The 16,113-nt window shown below is 60.2% G+C and overlaps 2 protein-coding genes across 3 annotated transcripts in view; both read left to right on the top strand.

Moving 5' to 3' along the window:
• The window catches only part of ARHGEF7 (Rho guanine nucleotide exchange factor 7), a 110,864-nt gene extending 108,021 nt beyond the window's left edge, over positions 1-2,843 (top strand). For both annotated transcript variants that reach the window (XM_040991134.1, XM_040991131.1), the window contains one exon: positions 1,496-2,843. In XM_040991134.1, the coding sequence (XP_040847068.1) occupies positions 1,496-1,618 (123 nt within the window). In that variant the 3' untranslated portion in view covers positions 1,619-2,843. The remainder of the gene's footprint in view (positions 1-1,495) is intronic.
• Positions 2,844-8,280: 5,437 nt separating this feature from the next.
• Positions 8,281-15,899, top strand: TEX29 (testis expressed 29). The gene is made up of 6 exons (XM_040991533.1): positions 8,281-8,338; positions 10,192-10,302; positions 14,256-14,325; positions 15,350-15,501; positions 15,593-15,655; positions 15,856-15,899. The coding sequence occupies exons 1-6, from the start codon at positions 8,281-8,283 to the stop codon at positions 15,897-15,899; spliced, it is 498 nt and encodes a 165-aa protein (XP_040847467.1).
• The last annotated feature ends 214 nt before the right edge of the window (positions 15,900-16,113 follow it).

Below are 16,113 nucleotides of genomic sequence, written 5' to 3'. Positions count from 1 at the left end.
TGAGGACTGTGTGTGTGTGAGGACTGTGTGTGTGAGGACTGTGTGTGTGTGAGAACTGTGTGTGTGTGAGGACTGTGTGTGTGGGTGAGGACTGTGTGTGTGTGAGGACTGTGTGTGTGTGAGGACTGTGTGTGTGTGAGAACTGTGTGTGTGTGTGAGGACTGTGTGTGGGTGAGGACTGTGTGTGTGTGAGAATGTGTGTGTGTGTGTGTGTGTGTTTGAGAACTGTGTGTGGGTGAGGACTGTGTGTGGGTGAGGACTGTGTGTGTGTGTGAGAACTGTGTGTGGGTGAGGACTGTGTGTGTGTGAGGACTGTGTGTGTGAGGACTGTGTGTGGGTGAGGACTGTGTGTGTGTGAGGACTGTGTGTGTGAGGACTGTGTGTGGGTGAGGACTGTGTGTGTGTGAGGACTGTGTGTGTGAGACTGTGTGTGTGTGTGGGACTGTGTGTGGGTGGGACTGTGTGTGTGTGAGAATGTGTGTGTGTGTGTGTGTGTGTGTGAGGACTGTGTGTGGGTGAGGACTGTGTGTGTGGGTGAGGACTGTGTGTGTGTGTGAGGACTGTGTGTGTGTGAGGACTGTGTGTGGGTGAGGACTGTGTGTGTGTGAGGACTGTGTGTGTGAGGTGTGTGTGTGTGAGGCTGTGTGTGTGGGACTGGTGTGTGTGTGAGGCTGTGTGTGTGTGTGAGGACTGTGTGTGTGTGAGGCTGTGTGTGTGTGTGTGTGTTGAGTGTGTGTGTGTGGACTGTGTGGTGTGTGTGAGGATGTGTGTGGTGTGAGGCTGTGTGTGTGTGAGATGTGTGTGTGTGTGTGTGTGTGTGTGAGCTGTGTGTGTGGTGGGACTGTGTGTGTGTGTGAGGACTGTGTGTGGTGAGGTGTGTGTGTGTGTGAGGACTGTGTGTGTGTGTGGGACTGTGTGTGTGTGTGTGGATGTGTGTGGGTGGGACTGTGTGTGTGTGAGGACTGTGTGTGTGTGTGAGGCTGTGTGTGTGTGAGGACTGTGTGTGTGTGAGGACTGTGTGTGTGTGAGAATGTGTGTGTGTGAGGACTGTGTGTGTGTGAGGACTGTGTGTGTGTGTGAGGACTGTGTGTGTGTGTGAGGACTGTGTGTGTGTGTGAGGACTGTGTGTGTGAGGACTGTGTGTGTGTGAGGACTGTGTGTGTGTGAGGACTGTGTGTGTGTGAGGACTGTGTGTGTGTGTGAGGACTGTGTGTGTGTGAGGACTGTGTGTGTGTGGACTGTGTGTGTGTGTGAGAACTGTGTGTGTGTGTGAGGACTGTGTGTGTGAGAACTGTGTGTGTGTGTGAGGACTGTGTGTGTGTGAGGACTGTGTGTGTGTGTGAGGACTGTGTGTGTGAGAACTGTGTGTGTGTGTGAGGACTGTGTGTGTGTGAGGACTGTGTGTGTGTGAGGACTGTGTGTGTGTGAGAACTGTGTGTGTGTGTGAGAACTGTGTGTGTGGGTGAGGACTGAGTTTCGCCCCTGTGTGCCCCAGGACAACAAGAAGATGAAGAAGTCCTTGGAGGAGGAGCAGCGTGCCCGCAAGGAGCTGGAGAGGCTGGTGCGCAAGGTGCTCAAGACGCTCAACGACCCAGCCTGGGACGAGACCAACCTGTGAGGCTGCTCAGTGCGGCTGCGGGGCTGGGGCGGTCCAGGTCAGCCGGCGGGCCCCGGCCCTGCACCGCACCACCCACTCCTGACCTGACTCACGGCGGCTTTGGACTCTGCGTCCTGGAATGTGATGGACACACACTTCCTGCACATGCTCTTGGCCGTGCCATCGCCCACATGGTCTGACAACCTCAGAGCCTCTCTGGAGTGCGCCTGCACCCCTGGGAGACAGCCCTGCACCCGCACACCGTCCCTCAGCCGGTGCATGGGCACCTGTAAATAGGACGTGTTATTTATTGTAGCCCTTGGTGCAGGGGCTTTCCAGGGCCCTGGCTGGGCCGCCTGGCTCAGCAGAAGCAAAGCAATACACATCGTGGGCACTCCATCTCTCCGGGACCTGGGCGGCCAGGAAGTGTGTGCCACCCTCCCTGGCCCAGGCTGGCCTCCTGCTTCTGGCAGTGAGTGCTGGCTGCCCAGGGGCTTGGCTGCAGTCAGGGCATCTTGTGTCCCAGGGCCAGACTGTCCACACCTGCTCCCACCTGTTTCTGGTTTCTTGCCTTGAACCCAGAGGCCGGAGAGCGTGTGTGTGCAGCCCTGGTCCCTCTCCCACTCCATTAGGCCTCTGGTGGCCCCTAGCTGGGCAGGCCCAGACCCTCCAGCCCTCTGTGCTGGCCGACACCAGCCTGGCCTGTCCTTTTGTACTCAGAGAGGCCAGCTGAGGCAACGGTGGTGTGCTGGAGAGCTCCAGCGCTACCATGTCAACTCAGGAACAGCTCCCTGCCACCAGAGCCTCAGCGCCTGCAGGACAGGCCCCCCAGAGCCTGTCCTAACTGCGAGTGGGGTGTTGCATGGGGGCCCCTCCCTGGGCTCTCCCCACCCCCACCAAGCCTGCCCTAACTGAGCAGTGGGGACCCCTATCCTGTCCGTGGCTGTCGTTCTAAAGGCGGGAGCTGGCGTGGGTGTGGAGGGTGTGCTGGGCCGCCTTCCACCCTGTCTTCCACCATCCCCCTGGGGCGTGCTGGCGTGACAAGTCCTTCCTCTGGCATCCAAGGCTCCTTGTCATGCTGGGTGACGTCTGTGTACGGCCTTGCCTCACTCTGGTTATGCCCATCATCTTTGTGTGTGGATGCCCAGGGGACCTGCAGGCAGCGGCATGGACAGACAGCGTGCCGCCGTCAGACTATGGGGTTCCCGCTGCACTGTCTCTATTAAACTTGGTATTTTTCTTACGTCACAAGCATGTTGGATGTCCTTGGCTATGTCTGAGGTGAAGGTGCCACCCTTGCTGTGTCCTCGCGTTTGTAGGTGCTGAGACCCTGCCGTGTGAGAATGCTGGAGACACTGAGGCCATAGGCCACGTGGCTGGGTGTCCCCGGGGTCATGTGAAGGAGCTCCTGCTGGGGGCAGCTGCCTGGTGCCTGCTGAAGCCTCACCCGGCCCTTGCGCAAGAGGCCAAGCTATAGCCCATCTCCACTGTGCTGCCCAGAACCTGGTCCCAAAGCCCGCGGGGACTGCCTCTGGCGCCTGCCGGGACACTGGGTTCGTTGTGGCAGCATTGTCCTCAGCCATGCCTTAGGGGTGCTAGTGCCCCAAGCCAGGGCTCCTGGCAAACTCTTGGCTTGTGAGATGGCATGCCACCCTAGGGCTCCGCAGCTGTGCTGTGGGTGACGGCTCTGTGGCCAGCAGCGAGCAGGCTCCCGTCCCTGTGTCTTCTCAGGACAGGCTGGCAATGGCAGAGGTCCCTGGGGGGCGGCTATGAGGACTCAGGAGACAGCAGGGTCCACCCTGTGTTCCTGCTGTGGAACTCCCATCCCCCTCCTCCAGGCTAACACGAGCAGGCACCCATGTATCTGACCCAGCAGAGGGACTAGGGTTACAAAACAGACAACACACAGTGGATCATTCTTGTAAAGAGAATGCCATTTATTCAAAGTCAGTCCGCATCTTTTATAGTCTGCTTGGCTCCTCCCAGTATTTTCCCAATGCTCAAGGACACCTAAGCTCCCCCAGGGCATGTTAAAAAGGGGAAGCAGGAAGGAGGGAAATTGCAGTCAAGCCAGGGGCTAAATGTATCAGGCCAAGATTGCCCTTCCTGTTACACCTTGAGAAACAAGCTAAGCTGTGGAGTTAACCCTTGGGAGACCGGGGCCTACATCTGGCCCTGCCCTATCCCTTGGTTCTGTGAACCAGCAGGTGGACGGTCTCTGCTTCCTCCCTCCCTCCTTGCTCAGGGAGCCGCCATTGCCATGAACCCCAGGTCGGTGTGCAGCCTGAGTCTGGCACTCCAGGATTTGTTCTTGAACTGCTTTTAGTTGGCAGTGCAGGACTCAGAGCAGTGGAAAGGGAAGGAGCAGACAGCAGAGTGCTGGTTCGAGTCCTGGCTGCTGCACTTGCCATTCAGCTGTGGGAGAGGGGCCGTGACTCCAAGGGTCAGCTGTGGGGGAGGGTTGTGACTCCCTGGGGGTCAGCTGTGGGGGAGGGAGGGGTGTGACTCCCAGGAGTCAGCTGGAGGGAGGGGTGTGACTCCCTGGGGGTCAGCTGTGGGGGAGGGAGGGGTGTGACTCCCTGGGGGTCAGCTGTGGGGGAGGGGTGTGACTCCCTGGGGGTCAGCTGTGGGGGAGGGGTGTGACTCCCAGGGGGTCAGGTGGAGGGAGGGGTGTGACTCCCTGGGGGTCAGCTGTGGGGGAGGGTTGTGACTCCCTGGGGGTCAGCTTGGGGGAGGGAGGGGTGTGACTCCCAGGAGTCAGCTGGAGGGAGGGGTGTGACTCCCTGGGGGTCAGCTGTGGGGGAGGGGTGTGACTCCCTGGGGGTCAGCTTGGGGGAGGGAGGGGTGTGACTCCCAGGAGTCAGCTGGAGGGAGGGGTGTGACTCCCTGGGGGTCAGCTGTGGGGGAGGGGTGTGACTCCCAGGGGGTCAGCTGGGGGGAGGGGTGTGACTCCCTGGGGGTCAGCTGTGGGGGAGGGAGGGGTGTGACTCCCAGGGGGTCAGCTGTGGGGAGGGAGGGGTGTGACTCCCTCAGGGTCAGCTGTGGGGGAGGGGTGTGACTCCCTGGGGGTCAGCTGTGGGGGAGGGGTGTGACTCCCAGGGGGTCAGCTGTGGGGGAGGGGTGTGACTCCCAGGAGTCAGCTGTGGCTCCCCCTGCTGTTCACATGTCGCTGGGTCCCCTGGCCTGGCTGCCCTCCTCCACTGTCCCAAGCAGTCCCTGATTTAGGTCAATTCCTGGTGAGAATGTGGAGGTCACAGCTGGTCAAGGACTTCCTCTGTGCTTCTGCCCGTCCCTTGTGGGGCTCTTTCTGGGCAGTGGCATTTGCTGCTCTGTGTGCCCCCAGTGATGCTCAGTGTGCCCCAGGGTGGCAGCTGGCAGGATGGGTCTGCTCTGTGGTGACAGTCGCAGCAGCATGTTGGGTACGTTCCTGTCTTGGCCACAGAGCCACTTGCTTTGGGGACAGATGCCAGTCAATGCAGGGCACAGCGTTTAAACCACTCCCCTCAGCCCTTCTGTGTTGATCAGAACAGGGTCCAGGGCTCCAAGGGGGGAGCGCGGTGTGGGGTGCAGGGCAGATCTCCACTCATAGCCCTGGTCCCCACAGGGTGCTTTGGGCACCCAGGGGTGGACGTCAGTTTCTTGTAGGGCACACCTCAGCTCCAGAACAGAAAACGGCGCCAAGTGCTGGGTTGATAGCACGTGCTGGAGCACCATCCCCTGTCACCACAGAAGTGACTGCCAACAGCTGGGCAGGGAGTGCAGGCCAACCCCAGGGGCTTGGTGAGGCTGAGGGATAGGGCAACAAGGGCAGGCCGCCTGAGGGCAGGGGTGCCCAGGGCAGGGGAGCCTGAGGGTAGGGGCAATGAGGGCCGGACGCCTGAGGGCAGGGGTGCCCAGGGCAGGGGAGCCCAGGGCAGGGGCGGCGAGGGCAGGGGCGCCTGAGGGCAGGGATGCCCAGGGCAGGGGCACCTGAGGGCAGGGGTGCCCAGGGCAGAGGTGGCGAGGACAGGGGCGCCTGAGGGCTCTCACTCATCCTGTCCAGCTCCAGGGTTCCAGGAGTCACTGCTGTCGCACTAAAAGTATCTTAGCTCTTTAAAAAATCTGCTTCCCTTCCCGCTCCGTGCTGATGGTCTGGGAACGCAGTGCAAGGTGGCCCTAAGCCTTGGGCTCCTGCATCCTTATGGGACGGGAAGATGCTCCTGCCACTGTGCCAGCGTGGGGGTGAGCGGGAGGGAAGATTCTCGTTCACTGTAACCCTGCCTCAGCTTGGGGTGCATCTCATCAGCTGGTTCACTACCCACGTGATGGCAAGAGCCAGGGCTCTGCCAGGCCAAAGCTGAGACCCCAGTCATCCCCCGGTGAGCAGGAAGCTGCAACAGAGCCCCAGGCGCTCCGGCCCGGGCAGGATCCTGTCGCACCAAAGCCCTGCTGCGTGCAGCCAGGCTGTGGGGGGTTCTCTCTGCTGTGTCCATGAGGACTGGGGTCAGAGTGGGTACTGAAGGGTGCACTGGCCAGCGCAGCAAGGCAGAACTAGCAACACAGTCCTGGGAAGCAGTGCCTCCCTAGATGGCCGCAGTGGCCAAAGCCAGGAGCCAAGAGTCTCCTCTGGCTCTCCCAAGGACCCGAGCCGTGGCAGGCAGCAGCCTGGACTTGAACCAGTCCCCATGTGGGATGCCGCTCTATGGACAGCAGCTTTGCCTGCTCTACTCTGTGGCAGACAGACCAGGGGCCTCCTTGACTCCCAGGACCCCAGGATGTCAGCAGCCTGGATCTGCAGGAATCATAAGAGTGATACAGGAAAAGGGGCCACCAAGGGCAGCCCTGGGTCGGGGGGACTTGATCTGGGAGCCACCTGTCGGCCCAGAGCTCACATCCAGTACCGCCCCTTATTGACTGCGCGAGGGGATGGGAGCCTACAAGCTCCCCAGGGCCGGCCCTGGCTGTCTGCAGAAGCCTACCCCTTTGGAGTGTACCACTGGCAGCCCAGACTGAGTGAGCCAGCGTCCCCAGCAGCTGCTGCACATCTCGGGTCGTTGTTAGGAGAGGCTGATAACAGCACGGCAGCTGCCCCTGGCTGCTGGCGGCCCAGGAAGTCCTGGGAGGCGGCCGGGACAGGCTTGCTGCATGAGGCTTTGGGCCAAGGGTGCCAAGGGCGGCTGGGGTGCTTATGAGGAGACGTGGGCTCTGGACAGAGACCCTGAGAGCTGGCACCAGTGGCACCTTGTCCCGGGGCAAAGGGTACCATATCCTCTGGGACTGTTGGGGTCCTGGGGGACCACATGGGGTATCCTGAAAGGGTATTCATATGTTGAATAAAAACAGCAGCCACTGTTCAGGCAGACCTGGCACACACATGGAATGAGTGTGGCAACGGCAGAGACACGGCCCCAATGGGATCACCTGCCTGGCCAGGCTGCTTGTGTCTCAGCTGACTGGATGCTTACAGCACCTCTCCCCCCTGGAGCTTGAGGCAGAGTTTCTGCAGCATGGGGGGAGCTGTGTGTGCCCCCAGTCTGCAGCCAGCCTGACAGGCTCTCTCCAGGGACGTCTGTTGTCCTAGTTCCAGTCAGAACAGTAGACGTGTTTGGGGGTAGAAGGATTCATCTCTGGCCACGGGCACTGGCTGTGAGATTGCATCCTACAGGAGGTGATTCAGCCCCTGTGGCTAGGCCACCTGCTGGCCCAGCATCCCGGCCATGAAGAGACCCCTGGCCCATGCAGGCTCTCCAGGCCAGTCCTGACTCTGCACTTCCCTGCTGCTGGCCCCACTCCCAGCACAACATTGATGGATGAGGAAGGGTCCCTGGCAGACGAGCTGCTGTTACAGGTTGAACAGGACCCATCAGTGGGGCAGGTGCTTCAGCCTGACATCTTGGCACGGTTGCTTCGTGGTCTGGGGGTGGAGGCTACCAAGAATGCTGGCCAGGCCACATGCTCTGCTTCCTGGTCACCCTGTGCGCCTTGATCGTCGACTTGGGGCCCTTCTCTCTCCCTCCATCCCTGTCAGTAAGCCAGCCTCTCCCCTACATGCAAACAGCTGCCCCTGAAGGGGCATCACTGCTTTCACTTCCTGGGTGGGGTACTTGTGCGTCCCCCATCACCTTCACACTGCAGCCTGACCCTGGCACCCAGGGCCCCTGCAGCCTGGGCAATGGGTGCCTCCTGCGCTGTCTCAGATGGGCTCTTCCACCTGCTGCGTGGGCAGTCCCCTGCCTCAGCCCCTGCCTGGCACTGGTCCATGTGTCTCCCCCGGGAGACGGCGTTTTGTATGTCTGTCTGCCATTCCTCAGCAGGCATGCTAAAAGGAAAGGCGTGGGGAGGAACAAGGGCAGAGCTCAGGTGGCTGCAGCCAGCACCAGCGGGCTCTTCCACCTCTCCCAGGAAAGCCCTCTGACCTGTGGGCTGTGTGACATCACAGTGGGCGGGGCTGGGAGCATGCTCCATTGGCCGTGAGCCGGACGGGAGGAGGTGGTCGGTTTCCTGTTTTAGTTGAGAGGGTTGTTCCCCCACCTGGGATTCAGTGCAGGAGAGAGAACCCCCAGGCACACATGAGGGGCAGGTGGGCTGCGGGGCAGCCCTGTCCCTGGGCTGAGGAAGGGCCCCCATCTCTGCTGTGGGCACCCTGCCATGTACTCAGCCCCATACGTGTGTGTGTGTGTCTTCCAGATCCCGCCTGAGCCACTATGAGGTACACGCCGGAGATGAAGAAGTCGCCACCACATGTGCTCAAGAAATTTGCAGGTGACCGGGGCAGCATGGGGTGCCCACCTTGGCTGGTGGCGAGGATTTGGGCTAACCTCCTGGGCCTCTGTCCCCATGGGGAGGGGCCAGAAGATGGACTCCGAGCAGCTCCCAAGGGTCTTTTGCGTTGTGGGGATTTTCCCTGCGTGGGCTGCCTTTATTTTCATGAAGGAGCCACGGCACTTGCCTTCCAGCCCCGCGCTGTGGGAGCTGAGCCCCTTGGGGCCCAGTGTATGTCACATGGTTTGTCCTCCAGCCTCAACCCTGGTGGGAGTGTGTGTGTTCAATGGGGTCCCCCTCCACCAGGGAGCAGGCACCTGCCTGGGCAGAAGACCCCCAGGGAGAACGTTGGTACTTCCAGAATGCATGAGATGGGGCTGGGCTGGGTTGGTGGCCAAGAAGTCATGGAGAGGGGCTGGATGTGCCTGCTTTGCTTCCCAGGGTGCTGGCCACGGAGGGAACGTTTATGGTGAAGGTTCTAGGTACTGCATGGTGGGGGGTGTTGAAGGTGCAAGCAGGAGGCCTTGGCCACCTTGGTCCTGGGGTGGGACGGACAGGCTTGTCTGTCCACCTAAGCAGGGTTGCTGGAGTCAGGCAGAAGGGGCCACCTCACGGTTGGCAGGTGCACCAGAGTCCTGCCTGAGCTACTTCCTGATACAGACTATCCCTCTGCCCAGTTCTGACCAGTGGGGTTCCTGGATGCTGCCCGTTTAGGGAACAGACACAGCTGCATGGCAGCTGGCATCACTGCCCTTGGCAGCAGCCACTCCCTCATGGATCACCGTGACCTGGCACAGCTGGGCCCCTCTGGTGTCTCGGATGTTGTAGATCTGGGTCTGCCAGGTCCTGCTAAGCCCCTGAGTGACCCCCTTCCAATGGACCCAGACCTTCAGCCCCTCTGGTGGCAACCTTGGCCTCCTTGCCAGCTCCTCCTCACTGCCCCCCACATTTCTCTCTGGGTCCTTATTCAGCTTGGATGTGGGGAGCTTGCAGTCAAGGTCAGAGGTGTCCCTGGCCTATGACACCCATGGGAAGCGGGGTCCCGTAGCCCACAGGAACACAGCCTGGGGTGCAGGGGCAAGGGGTTGAGGAGGCCAGGGAGCAGCGTGCAGGCTATGCTCGCTGCCCCAGCCATCCTGCTTGCCGGTTCCAGGGTGGGACCCACGTGGTGGTTCTTGTGGCGGTTGGCAGCACCTCCAGAAAGCGGGGTTCCTCTCCTGGGGTGACTGAGTTTAGAACCCTGCCCCCCACCAAGGTCCCCCAGGCCTGGTCCCTGCATCAGCTCCCTGTTGCGCGGTCACAATGCTGCAGCGGAACCCGGGCTGGGCATTCCAAGGGAGCGCTAGCAGCTCAGAGGGGCTGCAGGTGCCTCTCCCTGCTCAACCGCCAGACCGGAAGGACCTGGGTCAATCCCCCCACCACCACGTGGGCGTCACCGGGTGCCGACCCCTTCAATGGGAGGAGGTGCGCTGGCTGCCCCTGTTACACGGTGGCTGCAGCAGACCACGCAAGGTGGGCAAGCTGGCAGGGGTGGGGCAGGGCCATGTCTGCAAGGCTGAACAGACAGGACTGGGTGTCACCTCTTTGCTTTCTCTGTCCCTGCAAATGTGGCCTGAACAGACAGAGAGGGAGGTAAGGAGACCCCGGTGTGGTGCCCTGGGTCCCCGCGGAGTGTGTGTTGGGGGTGTGGGTGGGGGAGGGGAGGCCCCAGCTCACACTCTGCAATCAGCACCGAGCCGTTTGCAGGGACAGAGTGGGGCCAGTGTGTCATGCTTAAAAATGACAGCCATAGCCCCCAGGGACTGCCCCAGGTGGGACCTGAGCCCCACCCTGTCCTGTGCATGACCCCACAGTGTGTGACATCCCGCTGTATGACATCTGTGACTACAATGTCTCCAGGGACCGCTGCAAGGAGCTGGGCTGCTGCTTCTACAAGGGTGTCTGCTACGAGAAGGCTGTTCCCAGTGAGTGTCCCCCTTCCATCAGGGTCTCTGCTGGCCATGGGCTGAGGCTGCCCAGAGACTCTTGAGTGTGTCTGAGGTGGAGGGGCATCCTGGGACATCAAGATGGCACCCCACGTTCCTTGGGGCCCAGGAGCACCTGGATGGGTCAGAGGGAGCGGAGGTGGACCCTCCAGGTGGAGAGCTGCTTCCAGCTGAAGGCCCTTTCCCGCTCTTCCAAAATGGCGCCACCCATGGCCAGTCTGCAGTGTTGTGCAAGAGTCAGTGTACCCCGCAGCCTCTCCAGCTGGTAGGGCAGGCCAGCTTGCTGTGCTCTGGATCACAACTCCCTAAGAGCGGGTGGTGCCGGGTACCTATGCCTGTGCTTAGAGGCCAGCTGTGTGCGGGTGTGTGTCTGCAGAAAACGCCATGGGCCTGGGACTGGTTCTCAGGCGGGTTACTTGTTGTTAGTTGGGTTACCCGCTGTCGGTTGGGTTAGAGGTCAGTTGGGCTGCTGTGGTTGGATTGCTGTCAGTTGGGCTGCTGTTCTGTCGGTTGCAGAGCAGCTTGTGTGCTCTGGGTGTTAGGACTTTATCAGTAACACAGTCTGTAAATCCGTTCATCTTCTGGCCATTGGCACTTTGATTTTTCTTAAAATTTATTTATTTATTTGAAAGACTGAGAGACAGCAGTGTGTGTGTGTGTGTGTACGCACGCACTGGTTCACTCCTCAGATGCCTGCCATGCTGGGTGGGGCTGAGCCAGGCCCAGGCCAGGAACCCTGAACTCCACTGGGGTCTCCCATGTAGGTGACAGGGGCCGAATGTTCGGCGGCTTTCCCTTGTGTTTTAGGCAGTGAGCCTGATCAGAAGTGGAGCAGCTGGGACCTGCACCAGTGTTACCATGGGATGTGGGTGTCTGCATGCTGTCTAACTAGCCACACCAGAGCAGCATCCAATCTAAGTCTGCTGGGCATGTCCATTTTCACCTGGATGTGCCATCTGTTGTTTCAAGCCACAGCGGTTTGTGGATTGGTGGTACACATAGGCTCAGTCTAAGATTGAGACCACCAACAGCCTCCAATGGTGCAGAGCCATTGCTCCTGCAGTTACAGTTTTGGTCCACTTGGAGTTAATCTTCATATATGGTTCCAGAAGGGTATCCTTGCTTTTGCATGTGGATGTACAGTTGGTCAAGCAACTTAATTTAGTGTGTGTGTGTTAAAAGGTTTAATTATTTGCTTGAAAAACAGAGTGACGAGAGAGAGAGAGGTAAAGACAAAGACCCATCTTCCATCTGCTGTTCCCTCCCCGGATGGCCGCCTTGGTCTGGACTGGACGCAGTTGGAGCTGGGAGCTCCATGCCGGACTCCGACGTGTGGCAGGGTCGAAGTATTTGGGTCATCTGGTGCTGCTTTTTCAAATACATTAGCAGGTAGCTGTTCACGCTGGCACTCATCGGGAGCAATGACTTACATGCTTTGCCATGGCATCGGGCCCTGAGCGATTCTCCACTGAGTTGGTACCGCTGTTGATTGATTTGTGAACCCTCAGCTCTGCCCCTTTCATCGGGGTCTGCACTTAGCCAGGGCCATGCAGTCTTCTTCCTTTAGTTAGAGAGAGGGGCCCAAGGACATGAGTCATCCTCTACTGCAGGCCTTCAGCAGGGAGCAGGAAGTGAAGTGGCCAGGACCCAAACCGGGATGTCTGGCACTGCAGGAGAAATGTTAGTTTGCCATTATGCCAGTCCCACAATTGGGTTTCTAATACTGATGTCATTTATGGCCGCACTGTGGGGCTTCTGTAGGTGATTCTGTAGCATTCTCTGTTTCTAGGATCTTGCCACCTGCCACGGAGGCCGTCTTCCACCTCCCTTCCCTAGTCAGAGTGACTGCGGCATGCTGGCTGGCTCTCTTCCCCGGCTGCAAGCTCTGGCACAGCGGGCAGAGCCCTGGGCTTGCTCCTGGTCTGGTCTGCCCATCACTGTGGGTTTCTGTGTGTGCACCTGATGGAAGCTCTTTGCTGTCCTCCAGGGCGTTGTGTGTGCTCCTGGGTGTGGTCTGACTCTTGCTGCTTGCTGGGCCCTACCAAGGTGCCCGCTGTCCCTCTGCTGTCAGATTAGTGTCCCCTTCCTCCTCGAGGTGTGTCTGAGTGTGGCAGTGTTGCCTGGCATGGCAGCCTTTCTGTGTGGCTTATCTCTGTCTTGGGGCTTCTGGCTGTGGACCCGAGGCTCGCCTGCGTGTGGCATGTCACTTCCATCCTCGCACTTGCTCTGTCCATCTATGACACAGGTCTGGTAAGAGCTGTTAACTCTGGGTCCATGTTGATAGGAGGCTGTTCCCATTGGTTCGCCAGCATTTGAGAGGCAGAGAGAGAGAATGAAAGAGAAGCACTTACAGGCTTTCCTATCTGCTGGCATACTTCCCACACACTGGCCACAGCTGTGCAGTCAGTCGAAGGTTGGAGACTCGATCCAGGTCCCCATGTGACATGAACGCAGCCGTCTGAGCTCCCAGGGTCTGCACTGGGAGGGGCTGAGGGCCAGAGCTGGGCATGAGTTGAGGGGCAGGACCCAAGGGACCCTCCCAGGCTCACGTCCAGCTGGAATGCCAGCATTTCCTCCACCTGCTGCTGGACTTGTAGACTCGGAGGCGTCTCAGCTTGAGGGACAGGCTGCCGTGGGGGCTCCTCGTGGGCTCTGTTGCTCAGCCCCTCCCGTGGAAAGCTTGGGACGGCACTTGGGGCCGCCACAGAGCGGGGCAGAGAGGTGCGTATTAACTTCCTTGTTCGCCTGTGACTCAGTGGTGCTGCCCTGGGCAGTGAGTCCTGCATCTGGGGCCCACTGCACAGGCTGAGGTGGGTCACCATCAGCATTGGTGATGACGCATGCCGCTGGGTGTCAGGAGTGTGTTGGGAGAGCCCAGCGCCAGCTCCTTGTGTGGGCTGGCTCCCAGTGGGCCTTGATGTGTGCTCGAGAACACGGACTCACAGAGAATGGAGAGCTGGGCAGGTAAGGCTCGCCTGCCTCTTCTAGGTGGGACCCAGGCATGTTATGTGATCTGCCGGCCCCATGCTGCACCTCGCACGGCTTCTCCACGCTGAATGACAAGTCGCCCCAAACCTAGGTGTCTGCAAAAGACCAGTCCTCAGGGCATAACTTGAGTCTCACGAACTTGCACTCTGGGGTCACCCGAGGCTCCGTCACCCCAGGCCTGACCACACGTGGGCCTATGGAAGATGGAGGAGGGCTGGTCACCCAGGCAGCGGCAGGCTGACTGCCTCGCCGGGCCCAGCCTGGGACCCGACCATCACACACAGCCGAGCCGCCCCGCTCCGGCCCCACCCTGGCGAGCTTGTAAGCAGGAACTCGGGCCCCATCATTGGCCCCAGCCACATGAGTGATCCCAGCGGCCGTGTCACCTCCCCTGGGAGCTGGCTGGCCTCACCGCCCGCTTCCAGCCCCGATTGAGCTCCCTGGTGAAGTTCTCGAGGGAGGCCCTGGGGATGGGCCGGGGAGGAGTAGGGCAGCCATCAGCACGTGGCTTACCTGCCTGAACCATGTCCGCATGGAATGTGTACAGAGTCCAGACAGACTGCTGCCAGCCGGCTGGGGCTGTGGGGGTGGGTCCGCCCTCAAAGGGAGATTTTGGGGAGACAAGGGCAATCGGGCTGGGAATCTCGGGTCCTGCTGGGTGACATTGTCCTTCCCTTTAGCTGTAGGCGGCATCTGCCTGCCTGTGCGGGCCCTGCCCGGGGAACTGAGGGTCAGGGAAGGTGGGGGCAGGCTGCAGTGGGTCAAAGGTGTAGACGTCTCAGTCTTTTTTCCCAGTGACTGTATGTGGGGAGGTTCTCTGGGTTGCTGGGTGAGCAGGGCCTGTATCCCATGCTTGGATGTAGGGTCCCCCTTTGCTCCCCGTTTCTGTGAGTCTGGATGTGCAGCAAAAGGCCACTTAGAGCACCCGCACCCGCCTGTCTCAGTTTATGTGCAGATCTTCTCTGCCTTGATTGTCCTCATCGCCGGGGCCTTCATCATCACCATCATCTACAGGTGGGTTCCCACTGAGCATGTCAGCCATGCATGGCCATGGCCCACTCCTGGAACACAAACTCCCTGGTGACGTGGCTACTGTCATTTGGTGCAGCTGCAAGAGAGCACCTGGCTAGGGTGTGCTATGAACCCTGTGCTGTGTGGGATCCAGGAACCATGTGCTGTGTGCTGTGCTGTGCGCTGTGTGCTGTGTGCTGTGCTGAGCTGTGTGACATGGGCTGTGCTATGCTGTGTGCTGTGCTGTGCGCTGTGTGCTGTGTGCTGTGCTGAGCTGTGTGACATGGGCTGTGCTATGCTGTGTGCTGTGGGCTGTGCTGTGTGCTGTGCTGAGCTGAGCTGAGCTGTGTGACATGGGCTGTGCTATGCTGTGTGCTGTGCTGTGCGCTGTGTGCTGTGCTGAGCTGTGTGACATGGGCTGTGCTATGCTGTGTGCTGTGCTGTGCGCTGTGTGCTGTGTGCTGTGCTGAGCTGTGTGCTGTGGGCTGTACTGTGTGCTGTGCCGTGGACTGTGTGCTGTGTGCCGTCGGCTGTGAGCTGTGTGCTGTGGGCTGTGCTGAGCTGTGTGCCGTGGGCTGTGAGCTGTGTGCTGTGCTGTGGACTGTGGGCTGTGTGCCGTGGGCTGTGAGCTGTGCCATGGGCTGTGCTGTGTGCCATGGGCTGTGAGCTGTGTGCTGTGCCGTGGACTGTGGGCTGTGTGCCGTGGGCTGTGCTGTGTGCCATGGGCTGTGAGCTGTGTGCTGTGCCGTGGACTGTGGGCTGTGTGCCGTGGGCTGTGCTGTGTGCCATGGGCTGTGAGCTGTGTGCTGTGCCATGGACTGTGGGCTGTGAGCTGAGCTCAACTGGAACTGGTGCTCAAATGGAGTGCAAGCACTGCGTGTGGTAGCTTCAGGGGCCACGTCCCGGTGCAGGCCCCAGATGACAGCCACCAGACAGGAAGAGGCGTGTCCGGCTGTGCAGTCTGCGTGTTCACAGCCGGACACGCCTCCACGGGGCGGGCGGCGTGGTCAATTCCCACTCCCCTCAGAGTGGTCCAGGAGAGCAGGAGGGAGAAGGAGGCTGCCACGGAGGTCGCCCCGGTGTCCGAGAGCAGTGAGAAGCCCGAGACGGTTCCATCTTGGGGCGAGCCCGAGGCGCAGCCTATGATTCAGCCCCCTGACGCGGACGAAGACCAGATCGGTAGGAGAGCTGCCCGGCGCTGTGACCTCTGACCACGTGACCTCTGACCTGACCCCTCCCCCTGTGACCTCCAACTCTGCCTGCCTCCCAGAGAAAGCCGAGGCTGTGGCTGCAGCTTGGGCCGAATGCTGTCCCTTGCCCCCGGGAGTGCTGAGTGAGGGTTCCCCTAGCAGAGCCATCAGGGCATGGCCTGGGCCTGGCCAGGTGGCCAGCAGACCGTGCGATGGCCGGTGTGGGCTGTTGGGGGGCTGACAGGATGTGCAGGCAGACAGGGGTCATCTCTGGAGGCCCCGGGCATTGCAGGTATCAATAGCACCCCTGCTCTGTCCTGTTCCTCTTGTTCCTCCAATCCAGGCACCGTGACAGCCTCAGGGACTGAGGCCTCCACCAAGGACTGAGGCTGCCAGGAGCGGCTACTGGGCCCACCCCAGGATGAGAGGGGCAGCCACTGCCCCACGAGAGAAAATAAAGGTATTTTGCAAAGAGCGTCTCCCCCGCTGCCTCCTCGGCCATTGGCAAGTTTCATCCTGGGAAGAGAAAGCATGTAGGTGAGTTTATGACACTGGCCTTCGGGGCACTGTGGTCCCCAGCGTGCATCCCAAAGCATCTCTG

This window comes from Ochotona curzoniae, unplaced genomic scaffold (genome assembly GCF_017591425.1).
Source record: "Ochotona curzoniae isolate NIBS_2020 unplaced genomic scaffold, NIBS_Ocur_1.0 contig_64, whole genome shotgun sequence".
In the NCBI taxonomy this organism is placed as follows: Eukaryota; Metazoa; Chordata; class Mammalia; order Lagomorpha; family Ochotonidae; genus Ochotona; species Ochotona curzoniae.
Note: the sequence above shows the minus strand (reverse complement) of the source record. Positions and strands in the feature narration are given on the sequence as shown.

Excerpts from the sequence above, each read along its gene's own strand:
- TEX29 (XM_040991533.1), top strand. The coding sequence starts at position 8,281 with ATGAGGTACACGCCGGAGATGAAGAAGTCGCCACCACATGTGCTCAAG. Across the intron at positions 10,303-14,255 it reads CTACGAGAAGGCTGTTCCCA|TTTATGTGCAGATCTTCTCT; the intron begins GTGAGTGTCCCC and ends CGCCTGTCTCAG. Across the intron at positions 15,656-15,855 it reads CTTGCCCCCGGGAGTGCTGA|GCACCGTGACAGCCTCAGGG; the intron begins GTGAGGGTTCCC and ends CCTCCAATCCAG.